The sequence below is a fragment of the Bos taurus genome, chromosome 13 (genome assembly GCF_002263795.3).
Source record: "Bos taurus isolate L1 Dominette 01449 registration number 42190680 breed Hereford chromosome 13, ARS-UCD2.0, whole genome shotgun sequence".
NCBI classification, from domain to species: domain Eukaryota; kingdom Metazoa; phylum Chordata; class Mammalia; order Artiodactyla; family Bovidae; genus Bos; species Bos taurus.
The window spans coordinates 74,758,780-74,773,743 of NC_037340.1; the positions used below are offsets into that span (position 1 = coordinate 74,758,780).

The 14,964-nt window shown below is 56.8% G+C and overlaps 1 protein-coding gene across 3 annotated transcripts in view; it reads left to right on the forward strand.

The window, feature by feature from the left end:
* Positions 1–489: 489 nt before the first annotated feature.
* Positions 490–14,964, forward strand: part of SLC12A5 (solute carrier family 12 member 5) — a 36,584-nt gene continuing 22,109 nt past the window's right edge. For 2 of the 3 annotated variants that reach the window (XM_025000472.2, XM_025000473.2), the window contains exons 1-4: positions 490–628; positions 13,959–14,053; positions 14,350–14,481; positions 14,724–14,870. In XM_025000472.2, coding sequence (XP_024856240.1) covers positions 505–628; positions 13,959–14,053; positions 14,350–14,481; positions 14,724–14,870 — 498 coding nt within the window. In that variant the 5' untranslated portion in view covers positions 490–504. 3 annotated transcript variants of the gene reach the window in all.

The following is a 14,964-nucleotide window of genomic DNA, read 5'->3' on the forward strand; positions in this document are numbered from 1 at the left end:
TCGCTCAGTCCTGTCGGACTCTTTGCAACCCCATGGACTGTAGCCTACCAGGCTCCTCCGTCCATGGGATTTTCCAACAAGAGTACTGAAGTGGGTAGCTATTCCCTTCTCTAGGGGATCTTTCTGACCCAGGAATCGAACCCGAGTCTCCTGCATCGCACGTAAATGCTTTACTGTCTGAGCCAGCAGGGAAGCCCTGACCTAGGCGAGGAGAACCCGAGCTCCAGGAGCCGCACACGGGGACACCTGGTGCCGGGGTGGCTCTCAGGAGCGGGTTGGACCCTCAGGCGCTTCCAGCGGAATTGAGAGCCCAAGGCCCCAGAGCCACGTGGCCAAACACGGAGGCACAAAGCCCGGCGGGCACTAGGACCCTGCGCGGCGCCGCGGCCGGCGGGGGGCGGCCGGCGGGGAGGGGGAATCCGCTCCTTCTGCCTCCCGGAGCCGGGTTGCGGCCACTTGTGCGATCCGGGCCGGTTCCGCAGCCGCCCGGCCCCTCTCCGCACCATGAGCCGCAGGTTCACCGTCACGTCGCTGCCCCCGGCGGGGCCCGCCGGGGCCTCTGACCCGGGGCCCCACGGGCCTTCAGCCGCAGACCGCCGCCGCCGCCTCTCAGGGGGAGACGCCAAAGGTAGAGGCCTCGGGGGGCGGGGCTTGTAGGGTGGGCGGGGCGAGTCAGGGGCGGGGCCACGGCGAGCGGGCCTTTGGTTGGGAGGGGAGGGACCGGGACCGGTGGGGAGAGGGTCAGTACCCTCGGAAGGCCGAAGAAGGGAGAGGAGCTGGGCGCTGGGGAACCGGAGAGGGCTGCAGGAGCAATGATGAGGGGAGGGGCCAGATTTGAGGTGGGCGGGGACACACGGAAGAGGGTGGAGCTAGAGGCGAGGGGGCGGGTCTTATGCTACGAAGGCTAGGGCCTCGGGAGCTGGGCCGGGGCGCAGTCAGGGGGAGGGGTCATCTCGGGTAGAGGGCGGAGCTAGAGGCGAGGGGCGTGTCTTATGATACCAAGGCTAGGACCTCGGGGGCTGGGCCATCTCGGGTAGGGGGCGGGGCAGTAGCGAGGGAGAAGGCGGGGCTAGAGGGAGGGAGAGGGCGGGCCGTGTGGGTCCAGAGCCAATGGGAGGAGGTAAGACCATCCTAGTTTGCGGACAGAAAAGGGCGGGACCAAAGACGAAAGGGTTCGGGCCAGTAGTGTACCGAGTCGACGGAGGGAAGAAACATGGACCTGGGTCGCTAGGTCTCCAATCCTTAGTGCCTCAAGAGGCGTCGCGGACAGCGCCTTGGGGATCCCGGGAAGAAGACAGGAGAGAGAAGTTTGGGACCCCTGGCAGCTAAGATCCTGGGCGCAATCCGTGGGGACACTAGTCCTGTCCCTGCGGGATTCACTTAGCTCCCTCTGCTCCAGCTCCCCAAGCGGTGGGTGGAGCCAGCTCTGGCGGGAGCAGGGGCATCTTCCTGGAGGACCCATCGCGGTGGTCTTATAATGGAAGTTACATGCAGGGTACAGACGAGAGAGGAGGAAAGGGATCCTTCTAGGCTTCGGTGAAGAATTAGCATCCTGGATGCACATGCACTCGTCTCCGCAGGGGCCCCTTTATGCCCCTCGGGTCTGGGAGGAAGGTGGAGAATTCGCTTGAAGTGGCCCCAACGTGGGGAGGAGGAGCCTCCTCGGGCCACCAGGGGTCGCTGCTGAGCCGCAGGTGAGCTCACCCTGACCCCAGCAAACTTAAGCACCAAAAACCCTTTTAGAGGTTTTATCTGGCGAACCTCTACATTGAATACATGACCAAACTGAGGCCTAAATTTCCTCAGGGCTCCAGTCCCGTGAACCAACCGCATACTGAACGTGGTCACTCGGATTATGGGGGGCTCTTTCCTTTCTTCATCTTTCCCATAATGTCCATCCCTTTTCTCATTTTCAGTGATGTTCTTACCATTCTTACAGATTTAAAAGTCAGAACTCTAGGAGCCATCAATGCCTCCTTTTCTCTTCCCACCAGATCTGAGTGGTCCTCATGTCTTGGTCACTTCCTTCAAAACTTATCCTGAATCTGGCCACATCTCTCCTTCTGACATCATCACCCTGCTCCAAACATCCATCATCTCTCATGTGACCATGACCCCAACCTCCTCACTAGTCTGCCTGCTTCCTGTTCATAAGCACCCCCATCATTTGTAAGATAAATGGCAAACCCTTTAGTTGGTCATTCAAAATCTCCCCTCATCTGCTTCTGGTATACCTGTCCCTGTTTTCCCCACCTCCATTAGCCAGGGAAACTCCTACTCACTCTGTAAGTTATAGCTCATTTAACCTTTTCTGAAACTCTTTCACTTTCTCTCACTTCCAGGCAGAGGCAGACATTCCTCTTCTGCCCACCCAGTGCACCATTATAGCACATGTCCCAGTGGATGGAAGTTATTTACTTGTGTGTCTCTTACGTCTCCAGGGCAGGGACCTCATCCTTTTACCTTCGTGATTTGACTGCCAAGTGCTCAGCTGGGCACTTAGTACGGCTTACTGCTCACTCGTCAGGTGAGGGGTGAGGAGCTGTAGGCTCCTAATTCCCCTACCTTTGCCTTCTCTCCTGCCATTCCCCATCCACTGGCCTGAAAATAAGATGGCTCTGTCTCTTATCTCAAGGTGACTGTTCAGTCTTCCTGTTCCTATTTCCAAGCTCCTGCATACTGAAGTAAAATACAGCTCCCAGTGTTGGGTGTGCAGGTGTGTGTGCAAATTGGATGTGAATCTGGAATGCCGTGGGCTTATGGCAGAGGCGGTGTGTGTGTATCTTTGTATGTCTTGAGGGAGAAGCATCCCACGTGAGCTCTGTTGACCCGTGGGACAGTCAGTGAGTCAGTGCTTATGTGTGTTACTGTATGCCAGTGTGCTGATTGGCATGTTGATGTGTGTATTTCTGTGTCTGTCTGTGGGGTGGGTACCTGTGTGCATGAGCTTACACATGCACATGCTTCCATCTTGAGAGTAATTTGGGGATTTTTTTTCCCCTAACTTTAAACTTGTTATTTTGTATTGAGGTATAGCCGATTAATAATGTTGTGGTAGTTTCAGGTGAACAGGGAAGGAACTCAGCCATGCATACACAAAACTCCCCCAAACCTCCCTCCCATCGAGGCTGGCACATAACATTGAGCAGAGTTAAGGTCCTTTAATTCTAAAATGGTTATCCATTTTAAACATAACCGTGTACATGACCTTCCCAAAATCCCTAACTATTCCTTCCCCTACTTTGTGGATTTTTAACCTCTTAGGCCCTGAGACAGCCTCCAGCATCTCTCCTTGGTAGGCCAGTGTGTGGGGAAGTAGATAAGAGCTCCCTAGGAGAACTTAAAATTTGGTGGTATCTTTCCCCTAGCTGTTCTTGAGCCAGTACTCTGGCCCCAGGGGAACGCTCTCCCCACCAGCTGTCCTCACCCAGGTCCTAGGGGAGAGATGGCAGTATGTGGAAGGTGGGGGAAGGTTGGGGGAGGTTTTGTAGCTCATTTACATACAAGCGTTGTCTTTCATTCTGGACCCAGGGAGTGGAGTTTGTTGTCCCTGGGGGTGCTTCCTGCTGCCAGAGGAGAGGAGGGGATATGACTTATGGGGGAGGAATGAAGCAATTCAGAAGCTGGTCCTTGAATCTACCACTAATCCTGGGCTGCAGTCCACACGCCTCAGTTGCCTCATCTATACCAGGGGAAGATTGATGATTACTTGGCTGGACCTGGGATCAATTGTTACAACTCTGAGCTACTCCTCCATCCTTTGTATTGCTCCTTGCTATGTCCGTTTCTTATGGAGGAAGACAGAGCCTTGGGAAGAGTGCTGGGCCTGGTTAAGACTAACAGGAGTTGAGATGTGTCCGCATGGAGTGAGAGGGAGCCAACTTGTGCCAGGGGGATGGAGCAAGACCACAGTGTAGCCCATTCACACTCTAGCCCAGGCTCTGTGGTGTGGCCTTGGGCACATTGCTTCCCCTCTCTGGGCCTCAATTTCCCCAGCTGTATATAAAGAAGTTGAACAGGAAGCTATCTGAGGGTCCTTCTAGCCATTAAAATGCTTAGATTCTTTGATGATCTAGAAAGATGATGTTCTCTACCTCCCCCATACCCAAACCTCATGTTTCAGTCTCTATCTGTAAATTGGGAAGAACAACACTGAATTATTGGTATAAATATCTGATCTGGAGATCTCCAGCCTATCCAAGGAGTTCTCTGGTCACTCACTCCTCAAGTCAGGACTCTGAACCTCACTGCCCACTACCTCAGCCCAAGGTGAGCCTTGGGAATCACCATGGCAACAAACTGGTTATGAACAGGGCTGTAGTTGCCATGGTGATGGGCTGCTCTCTCTCTCTCTCTCTCTCTCTCTCATCCCCCTCACCTCCCCTCCCCTCTTCTCAATGAACCAGAGTGATCTGCGGGCACCAGCTTCTCCAGGTGGGGTGGGGATGGGGGTGGGTACAGTGAGAAGGGGGTCCTGATTGAGAAAGAGGGAAGATGGACTGAATCTATAGAGGAATGGGGGGCTGTCGGGGTGCCATTGCCATGGTGACCGGGCTGCAGCCTGTTAATTAAGCCCCCGGTTACCACGGAGATGATGGTGGTTGACGTGTCTGCAGCGGGCCCTATGTGTGTGTGTGGGGGTGTGTGCTCTGCCCCAGACTCATCAATTCATGGCAAGAGCTTGGGTTCCAGAGGAGGGGCCCTCCCAGTGGGGGAGAGAAGGGTGAAGAACGGAGTTCAGGGCCTTAGCTCCATGAGGCCAGAGCTGGGGGTGGGTGGGTTAGGCCGTGGGGATAATGATATAGAGACAAGGGTGGATAGGGACTGAGCCAGAAAGAGGAACACTATGCCTACCTTCCATAGAAAGAGGACCCCGTCAAGTGGCTCCAGTTTCTTTCAAACAGCTCCTTGTCCTGATTCAGTGGCTGGGACCCTGGGCTGAAGTTCAGGGAGCCAGATTCTAGGCCCTAGGCTGCCACAGGTTCATCCCATGGAGCGAATTCATAGCTTTCCATTTCTATTTTCTTTCAGTTTCTTCCAATTTCCCCAGATAGGAGGACTGGTTAAAAAATAATTTACAAAATTCCTTCCAGTGTCCAAATCCTGATATTAGGAGGCAGTTCCCCTGACTTTTTTTTTTCTCTCTCTCTCTTTCTGAGAAGCATAAGTGGAAGGGGAGATGAATTTTAGAGACTCAGAGTTGAGAAATAAGACCCGTGCCAGGCTCTGCACCTCGTGATGATTTAATGAGAGGATGCCCCTGGCCCTAGATCCTCCGAGGGCTCTTGGTGGGTATGGGGTGCTGAGCTTGCAGCCATGTTCCTGGGGCTCAGAGCTGATGGTCACCCTTACTGGCCAAGGCCAGGCTGCCAGTGGAGGAGGTGCCTGCGATGTGTTTTCTGAAAGCCTCACTGCAGAGGCTTGGCCTGAGGCCAGAATGGGGATCAGTCTTCTTGAGAGGTGGGGGCTGTGAACCAAAGGACTGGGGTCTCCCCTTGTGGCTGTCTCCTCTGTTGGTCTTGGCTCCTCTTGAAGAGCTCCATGGATTTGGTCTGAGATAAATGGAGAATTTTCAGGGTGGGAAGAAGGCCCAGGGATTATGCAGCCTCACTCTTTCATTCTATAGACGGAGATACTCAGGGCCTGAGAGGAACCCAGCTTTGCCCAAGGAAATGCAGAGTTTTGGGGCAGAGGACAGGACAGCACCACTATCCCCTGAATCCTGGATGCCTTGTCAGATAGGAGGTCTGGTGAGGGTGCCCAGGTGGGACACCCAGGGGAAGAGGACCATGCCTGCCTTCATCTTCTCCCTTGGGATCTAGATTTTCTCTGTGGGTGGGCTCAGTCCCTCTCTGAGTGGCCAGGGCTCTGGACCACAAATGGGAAATACTCCCAGGGGAACATCCCAGACCCAGGATTGCTGAAAAACCTCAGCACTTATTTCTCAGCACTTCTCAAACACACTACACATGTTACTGTATGACTTGTCTCTACAGAGTAGTAGAAAAGCATATTGGTGGTGGTGGTGGTTTGTGAAATGCAGTGCTTAAAAATTTCTTGAACACTAGCCTACCCACCTGCAATCCCTTTAACCCCTGTCACCAATTTAAACTCATTTCAATTTTTGTGTGTGGGTGGGTGGTTTTCTCTCTGGGAAAGCCAAGAAGGCCAATTCTCACACTTTGTCTGAATAGCTAGCTCTCCACCCTAAAGAGTCCTTCCAGTGTCCATAAAATCCAGTGAAGGGGTTATTTTACTGGAGGATGCCTCAGAGTCCCACTTCAGTTAGCTGCTGAAGACTCGGTGGTTGATCCAATCTGAAGCCAGCGACACATGGGTGACAACAGAATCTGAGCCGCAGGCCCTGTCCATGGTCCTGAAAAACTCATGTCCTAGAACTGGATCGCTAGAGGTGCAGATTTATTTTTTCTAGGACCCTTGAAGATCTTCTGGGCCCACCTCCAGTTGCAAGCTGAGAGGCCACTCTGGCCCTGCACCTATAAAGCCTGAGCACAAGAAAAGGGAGAGAGTTCATCTCCAACCCAGTCCCTGTTCCTTTGTTAGTAGCCAAGGATGAGAGGCACTGAGCAGTTTGGATATGATTGCATTTTTGCCTCTTCTTTTGGAGGCAGGACCCATTTCAAAAGAGGTTATGTTGAGGAAAAGAGTCCTAAACTGGAATAAAGGAAACTGGATTCTAGACCAAGTTCTGCCATTCACTGGTACTGTGTTCATAGGCAGTCATTTCCCCCCATCCCCATCAACAGTGAGCCTTAGCTTTTTCACCTGTAAAATGAAAGCTATGCATTAGCTAAGATGATTGAAGCCATCCTCTCCAGGCCTGGAACTCCCCTGAAACTTAGAGGGCTACTGTTGGGAGCTTGGGTGAGTCTCAAAATCATTTGCCCTAAATCTGCTCTCCTCATTGGATGTTTCCATCTTGCTGGGGCTCAAAGGGTCCGCACTGCTGATGCCACTTCCTGAGGTCTTTCCCCATAGGCTAAGTCTGGAGTCTTGGGTGCTGAGGGGGTCCCAGGACAATCAAGCTTCTAGGGGACTGGTGTCAGGGGAGGGGGAGGAACGCAGAAAGCATGTCAGCTCTGGAATCCTCAGAAAGCAATCCTGGATTAGGGGATTAGACACTCCCGCCCCAGGAGAAAAATCTGGTCCCAAACCGACAGGCGGCCTCATTCTCCCCTCCCCCACTCCATTCCTGGCCAGCATGCGACCGGCCTGCCCTCCCCAGAGGCTGCACCATCCCCAGTGGGGAATCAGCGCTCCAGAACCTCATTGCCGCCTTCTCTCCTCCTCACCACCTCTCCTTCCCAGGTTCCTTGCGTGGGGCTTGGGGTGGGGTCCCTTGTTTTGGGACTCCAGTAATTTGCCTTTGAGGTGAGACGCTGAGACCTCTATCGGTCTAAACAGAAAGAAAGGGTTCACTGCTACTCCTCAGACTCATGCCTCCCATTTTAAGCCAGGATGAACCAGACAGTTCAGCCCCTGACCCTGACCCCCCGGGGGCCAGCATGGTACTTGAGTTAAAGGCTCTGGCCTTCGCACATCCCTAGCTCCAGCCTCCTGAGCAGCGATTGTGGGCGAGGGCAGGATTCCACAGCGTTCTTCAGGGCCGGCCTCCCCAGCTTTGCAGACAAGCTCTCCAGGGACCCATATTCCACGGCGCGCTCCCCCTGCCGCCTCAGATCCCCGCATATTCCCTCTAGGGGTCAGCCCAGACCCCCGGCCAGGCAGCCGCTGCGGGGCCGCCTCCCCGCGGCCGCGACCTAGTTCCCTGCCGTTATTTTTAGGGCGCGGGATGGCACCTGCCCACGTGCCGGCCCCGCCTGCGCCGGAGAGTGGGGGGCGGGCAGAGCTGCGTCTGCTCCCGGGAGGCGAGGCCCCCGTCTCCCGCAGCACCCTCTACATCCCACCGGTGCAAGCCCCCAGGTTCCGTGCGAGGGGGCCTCCGGGAGCGCACTGCCCGCCCCTCATCCCCTCTTCTTCCTCCCTCCCTCGCTCCCCCCCCCCCAAAACCCAGCCAGTGGCTCACGCCTCCTGCATACGGGATGAGGTGAGCCGCGCCGCCGCTGAGAGGGGGCGCGCGCGGGTGTGAGCGTGTGTCCGTGTGCGAGTGTGTGTGCGCCGGGCGGGCGGGCACTGCAGCTTCTTCCTCCGTGGAGCGGAGAGCGAGAGAGCTAGAGCGAGCGAGAGAGCGGCGAAGGCAGGCAGAGGGGCGCGGGCGAGGCGGCGCAGCCATCCCCGGGCCCGGCGCCGCGCCGCCACCATGCTAAACAACCTGACGGACTGCGAGGACGGCGATGGGGGAGCCAACCCTGGTAAGCGATCGGGGGCGGCGAGGAGAGGAAGCAGCTCTGGGGTTAGAGGCAGAGCCGGGGGCCGCCTCCTTCGGAGGCGAGGCTGGGATTGACCCGGGCGGTGGGCGCCCAAGTCGGCCTGGAGCCCAGCTCCATTGGAATGCGCCAGGCGCCGTGCGAGGTGCTGGAATGTGCCGCACCCGGGGCCAGGACGGGGGGCCGAGGGCTTGCCACTGCCCACGGCCCGGGGGCAGACGTGGGCTAGCTAAGCGGGGGAGTCAGTGGGAACGGGTTGGAAGAGCTAGAATGGGCTGACGTGGAGCTCGACGGGCGGGAGGAGGGCTCCTTTTCCCGAGAAGGGACCCTGGAGTCCTGGCGCAGAGCGCGGGTGTTGGGGGGGCGCAGTCTGCTGCAGTCCCTCGCTTTGAGACTTCCAGCTGAAAGGTGGGGGGAAGGTGCCTATGGGGGGGGGGTTGGAGGCATATGACAGCCCCCGTCCGGCTGCGGTGTCTCCTTAAGGGGTCACTTGATGCAGTCCGGGCCCCCTCCCCCAAAGCTGCCCGAGATCCAACCTCCGACTGAAGCGAACCTCCTCCGGGGATTTTCAGCTCTACTTTGCGGAATCTCCTTCTCCCTCTCGCGTTCCCATGGGTTCCTTTTCAGGACGGGAAGCAAGATCACCCTCTTTTCTTTCCCCTTTCCCTTTCCTCTGGGTACTCTGGGATAGCTGTGAGGTTTCCAGGGTGGGGCAGAGGGGAGTCTCTCTACTCAGCTCTGCTAGCTTCCCCAGTGAGGCCTCAGGAATGGGGTCCCAGCGGCCGAATCCCCGGCTCCGTGGCGCGGACACTGCGGACGCGCTGCGGTGGGTGCGGAGACTCGCTAGGACCAGAGGGGCTTGGAGCGAGTCCGTTGGCGGCTCCCGCTCTCCCCCGCCCTCCTCCGCGGTTTCCCTGCTCTGAGGTCTTCGAGGCCAGCCACCCCCTCGGGCTCCCAGGCCCCCCGCCGCCCCCCAGCGGTCTCAGCCATCCATCACGGCTGTCAGCCGCCCCCACCCCCCACCCTCCAGCGGCGCTGCGTCCCTTGCGCACTAGCGCGCCTCATGCTCTGGCTGTCTGCGCTCAGCGCCTTCAAACGCTCCCCTGGGCATTGCTTGACCCTCTGGTCCAAGACTCCTGCAGAGCTCCCCCCGGGGAAGGCCCAAGGGTCCTAAAGGCTCAAAGCGCAGGGTCTTTCAGGGACAGGCAGCCTGGACTTGAAGTCCTCCGGATCCTGGGTCCAAGTCAGAGCCAAGTGGCCGCTTGGAAGGCTGTGGACACCAGGGTCCCTCATCCTCTGACACCCCTTCTTCCTCCCTGAAGCTGAGTAGGGGCAGGAACTACTGACTGGCTAACTCATCCATCTCCCCAGTGACCCTGGGGTCAATCCGCAGGCGCCCTCCTCCATAGCAGGTTCAGGCTTCGGGAAGCGGGTGGTTTGGCAAAGTCTAGTCTGCAGCAGAGCCGGGCATCCCGTCGCTGCTCCTAGGGAACGGAGGTGGGGGCCGTCATCCCACATGGGAACCCCTTCAGATGTCTCCACTCTGAGGAGGGGGCTCTGCTCCCCCAGACACAGGGTTTGGTCCAGTCCCCCACGTCCTGCTTGCCCTACCCCTGACGACGGCGCCTTCCTGGGCCACGGGATTTCTGCAGGGTCTCAAGTGGCCTAGAAAAGAGTGTGCAGCAGGACTCCAACTAGGAACTCCCTTCAGTTCTACCCCCTCCCCACAAGTTTTCCAGACTCTGGGTGTAGCAGACTCGTCTGCAGACTTTCTCTCTGTCTCTCTCTCTCTGTCTCTCTCTCTCTCTGAGTGGCCAGGACCTGGGTCAGGCTTTTTGGCCCCAGAGAAAGAAGGCCTCCCAGTGGTGCCTGGAGACGGTGATGGGGGCTGGGGGGGCGGGGGCGGGGGTGGTCCAAGGACCTCTGGGGCTTTAGGGAAGACCATCAAACCGAAAAAATCCGGCATCTCTGAACTTAGGTTCTTGGAAATGTAGGAGACCTGGGTCCTGACCTCGGAGAGGTGGGAATGACCAGAGAAAGAAGGCTCCTCTGGACTAAAGAACACAAGGATATTGTCTCTGTCCCCCAGGTCTCCTTTCCTCTTGGGGTCTGACGCCGTCCCCTACTCCCCTCATCTGGCTTGGGGATTCCCCGAGGCCTTGCCCCAGGCCCCCAGGGGAGGCTCCTTAGCCCGCGCCGCTAGCCTGTTTCCTCCATGGGAGCTCTGGCGGCCGCAGCTTAATTGAAAGCCGATTCGGGCTGAGAGCTCCCAGGGGGCGGGGGCGAGGGCGGGGGCGGAGAGGGCTCAGCCTCCGTCTGGCCCGGCCTCTTGCGCGCGCGCCGCACGGCGATCTCCCAGCCTTCTGACTCCCGGCTAAGGGAAAGGGGGCGAGATCCTCCCTCGCGGTCCTGCCCCTCTGAGGGCTCGTGAAGCTCAACCCTCCCCCTCAACCGGGGTTCCAGGGAGGGGTCGAAATCAGTCCTGGCAGACCAGGCTGGGGGCCTGGCGTCCCGTCCAGACGGCGGGTGGAAAAGCGCGACTCAGGACAAGCCTACGAGCTGCCCCCTCCTCTGCCCTCATCTCCTGGCTGGGCTCCGGCCCGGAGTCTGGCTCCGCGCTGCGCGCCGCGTTACATAAGCCGCTGCGGGCGCGTGGCCGGCTCTGCTCCGCGCTGCGCTCTCTGCCCGCGCGGTCGCCATGGAAACCGGCGCGGAGCTGCTTCGATGCTGGGTCTCCGGCCAGGACGCCCTCTTTCCCGCCCTGCACGCTCCCCGCGCCCCCACGAAGGAGGAGGGGAGGGGTGTGAAAGGAATGGGGTGCTCTCGTGCCTGACGGTCCTAACCCCGAAGAGCCGCGGGGAGGAGAACCCACAGGAGACGGGGCCCCTAAATCTTGCCGCTGGGGAAAGGGTGTGGGATAGGGCGCCCAGGGTGGGTGGGGTACCACGTATATTAGTAATAATCGTGATTGTAATAGTAACAGCAGTAAGTACACTTATGTGCCCAGTACACACACGCCCAACAGGCATTATTTTACTTAATTCCCACCACAGCCCTGAATCAAACACGATTATTATCCCTTTGCAAAGTAGGAAACCGAGGCATAGTTTAAGTGACTTGCCCAAGGGGTGGACACAGCCAACGAAGTTGGGACTGGAACCTAAATCTTCTTGACTCCAGCCTGTTTTCCTAACCATTAAGAAATTTCTTCTCATCTCATCCCCAACCCCCTAGTTCCCACTATAATGTGGTGAGAACACGAGGCCTCTTGTCAGCATCTTAAAAATGAAGAGGGACCCACCTCACTTTTACTTCTCCTGTTCTCTAGCCCCAAAGAGCTCTTCCGAGACCCTGAGGGTCAGGAAGGGAGCCCGGGGGAATTCCCCTCAACAGACTTTTTGCTGAGCACCTAGTATGTGCCAGGCTCCCACTGGCAGGACCGGTCTGCTAGTCCCAGGAACTCATGGACGTGAGGAGAAGAGTGAGCTGGTGGAAGTCCTATCTGGGGGTCAGGAGTTCTTGGCTTGATGAGTGAAGTGGAGGTGGTGGCAGGAGACAGCGGGTGGTGGGTTTACCTTGAGGAAGTGAGCATCACTTCCACAGTTTTGAGTCAGGATGAGACTGGATTTATAGCAGGTCATGCTTTGGGGATGGACCCTGGCTGAGAGACTAAGGGAGGTTTCCAGGAGGAGAGGATGGGAAGGATTTGGGCAGAATGGAGATGGAGAGACAGAGAGGTCAGGAGATGAAGGGATAGGAAATTCAGAATATGTAGGGCCTCCACTTCACTTCTGTCTTGGTCATTGGAGAGTTTCCCCAGAGTCCACAGAGATATCTACTACTGGGATTCAGCCCTGAAAACTGAGAAAGTGTGATGGCTGGAACCAAGGGAGTGTGCCTCTGTGTGTGTAGGGGGGGATTGCTTATGTCTCTTTGAAAGGACCCTCTCCTTAATGCCCTGGAGACTTCCTCCTTGCATGATCTCATCCAGGCACATGGTTTCACACACTTGCTACACAACTTTTCATGGGTTACCCCTGATTCTCATGCCCAGTGTCTCTCCTGGGTCCCTGGCTGATCCAAGTGCTTCTGGACAAGTTCTCCTGAGTGTCCTACAGTGCCTCACTGTCAGTCAAATTCAGCCTCTTCCCCACCCCCAGTCTCCCTCTTTTCCTCCGTTTATTAAATAGCACCATCATCCACCCATTTACCTCTGCTAGAAATCCAGGCATTATCCTAGATCCCTCCTTCCCACATCCACACACATCTGGCATAGAAATATGTGCCAATAATTCTGGAGTCTGCTCACTTTTCCACACTGCTCTGGTCTGGGATATCACCAGTCCTTGCCCAGATTTCTGAAAGTCCTTAGCTTCTGCATTTTTTCTTTCTCTGTTTTTTTGGCCACATGTGGCATTTGGGATCTTAGTTCCCCAACCAGGGATTGAACCCATCCCCCCTTGCAGTGGAAGCATGGTGTCTTAACAACTGGACCATCAAGAAAGTACCCCCTAACTAACTTCTTTATTCTTCGTCAAAAGGCCAGAGTGATTGCTCTAAAACACAAATTTGTCCTTGGTACTTTTTTGCCTGAAACTCTTCAGTGACTTCCCATTGTCCTCTGGATGAAGTCCAAAGTCCTTAACGTGGTTGGCTAGTCATGTAAGGACCCAGCCCACACCTACCGTCCTAGCCTCATTTTCTTCATATGCTTCTCCTCCATCCTCCAGCGCCCCTCCCCTCATTCCCTTTCCTTAGACTCCTCCAGATCAAACTTCTTTCAGGCCCTCTGACCCAGTCCAGCTCACTCTTACCTCTGGGCCATCGAACGCGCTGTTCTGCTGTTCTATCTGCCTGGAACACCCTCCCGGCTCCCTCCCAGTGTAGCTGTTACTCATCCTTCAGTTCTCAGCCAACACGTCACTTCCTCTGGGAAGCCTTCCGTGACCTCCCAGGCTGGGCTGAGTGCTTCTCCCGTGTTCCCACAGTCCTTCGTTCATATTCTGCCACACAACTTACCACTCTGGGTTGGAAACGGCTGGCTATGGGTTTATCTCCCCTGCCTTTGTGTTCCCCGAGGGCAGCAATGGTCTTAGGCTGTGTTTTATTCCCCCACCCCCACCCCCACATCAGCATGCAAGAGACATCCAGTGAATACACAACGACTGCAGATGAACCAGGGACACAGGATATGCCAAAGGGGGTCACTTTTCCAAGAGGGGGAGTATCCTGGGGGCCTCCAGCTGAAGTGGTCTCTGCCTCCCCTCTAGGAAAGACCGTGCTTCCACCTCCCAAACACCAGGATGGGCCAGTTATGGTCAAGGAGGGAACTCTGGAGAGTCTAGGGTGCCCTGATGAATGAAGTAGGACCACCCCACCCCCCAACCAGAGCAAGGAAGCACTTCCACATTCATTAAATACCCTGCACATGTCAGGGAGTGCGCTAGGTTTATTATACAGAACTAAAATTCTGCAGGGGAGGTAGCATTAGCTCATTTTTTCAATGTGTGGACCAAGGTTCAGCGAGTTAAAGTGGCCACCCAGCTGGGTGCCCGGGCAGACGGGTGGCAAACAACTGATGCCGAGTTTCTCACTCCTCTGCCTTCTCAGGGGATGGCAACCCCAAGGAGAGCAGCCCTTTCATCAACAGCACCGACACAGAGAAGGGGAAGGAGTACGATGGCAAGAACATGGCCCTGTTTGAGGTGGGCTGCTTGGGGTCCTGGGACTCCCCCCACGATTCATCTCTGCCTTCATCAGCCGTTCCCTCCCTCCTTCCCTGGGGCACTGTCCCCTCCTCTCCATTGCTCCCTCAGGTCCGCCTTCTTCCTTGCCCTTTCCGCCTGCTCCTCCACTTCTTATCCTAACTCCCTCTCTCCCTGCCCATCTCATCCTAGTCTCAATGGCTTGCCTCCTGGTCCCCATCTCTCTCTGCCTCCTACCACCTAGCTCACCCTCCTCTAGACCCTGGCACCCCAGCACTGACAACTTCCCTCCACAGGAGGAGATGGACACTAGCCCCATGGTGTCCTCCCTGCTTAGTGGTCTGGCCAACTACACCAACCTGCCCCAGGGAAGCAGGGAGCACGAGGAGGCAGAAAACAATGAGGGTGGAAAAAAGAAGCCGGTGCAGGTGAGGGCCTTGGGGAAGAAGGGCTGGAGGGGAGAGAAGGTGGGGAGGAAAAAGGATTCAGGTGAAGGGATGGATGATGTAGACGGAAGGATAGGAGATGGAGGCAGAGGGAGGGGAAGGGATGGGAGATGAGGGGTAGAGATGGGGGTGGGGGGGGATGAAAGTATGGGGAAGAGGAGAGGGCCTGGGGTGCTGGTAGGGATGGGGAGGGCTGCAGAAACTGACGCCAGCCTCCCTGGCAGGCCCCCCGCATGGGCACCTTCATGGGCGTGTACCTGCCGTGCCTGCAGAACATCTTTGGGGTGATCCTCTTCCTGCGGCTCACGTGGGTGGTGGGCATCGCGGGCATCATAGAGGCCTTCTGCATGGTCTTCATCTGCTGCTCCTGTGTGAGTGACTCCCTCCCCTCGCCCATTCCCTGACAGCTGGGGCTTGAGCAGGGACCTGCGGGTGGGAGGGGAAGAGAAGAGGGGCGGCATGAGA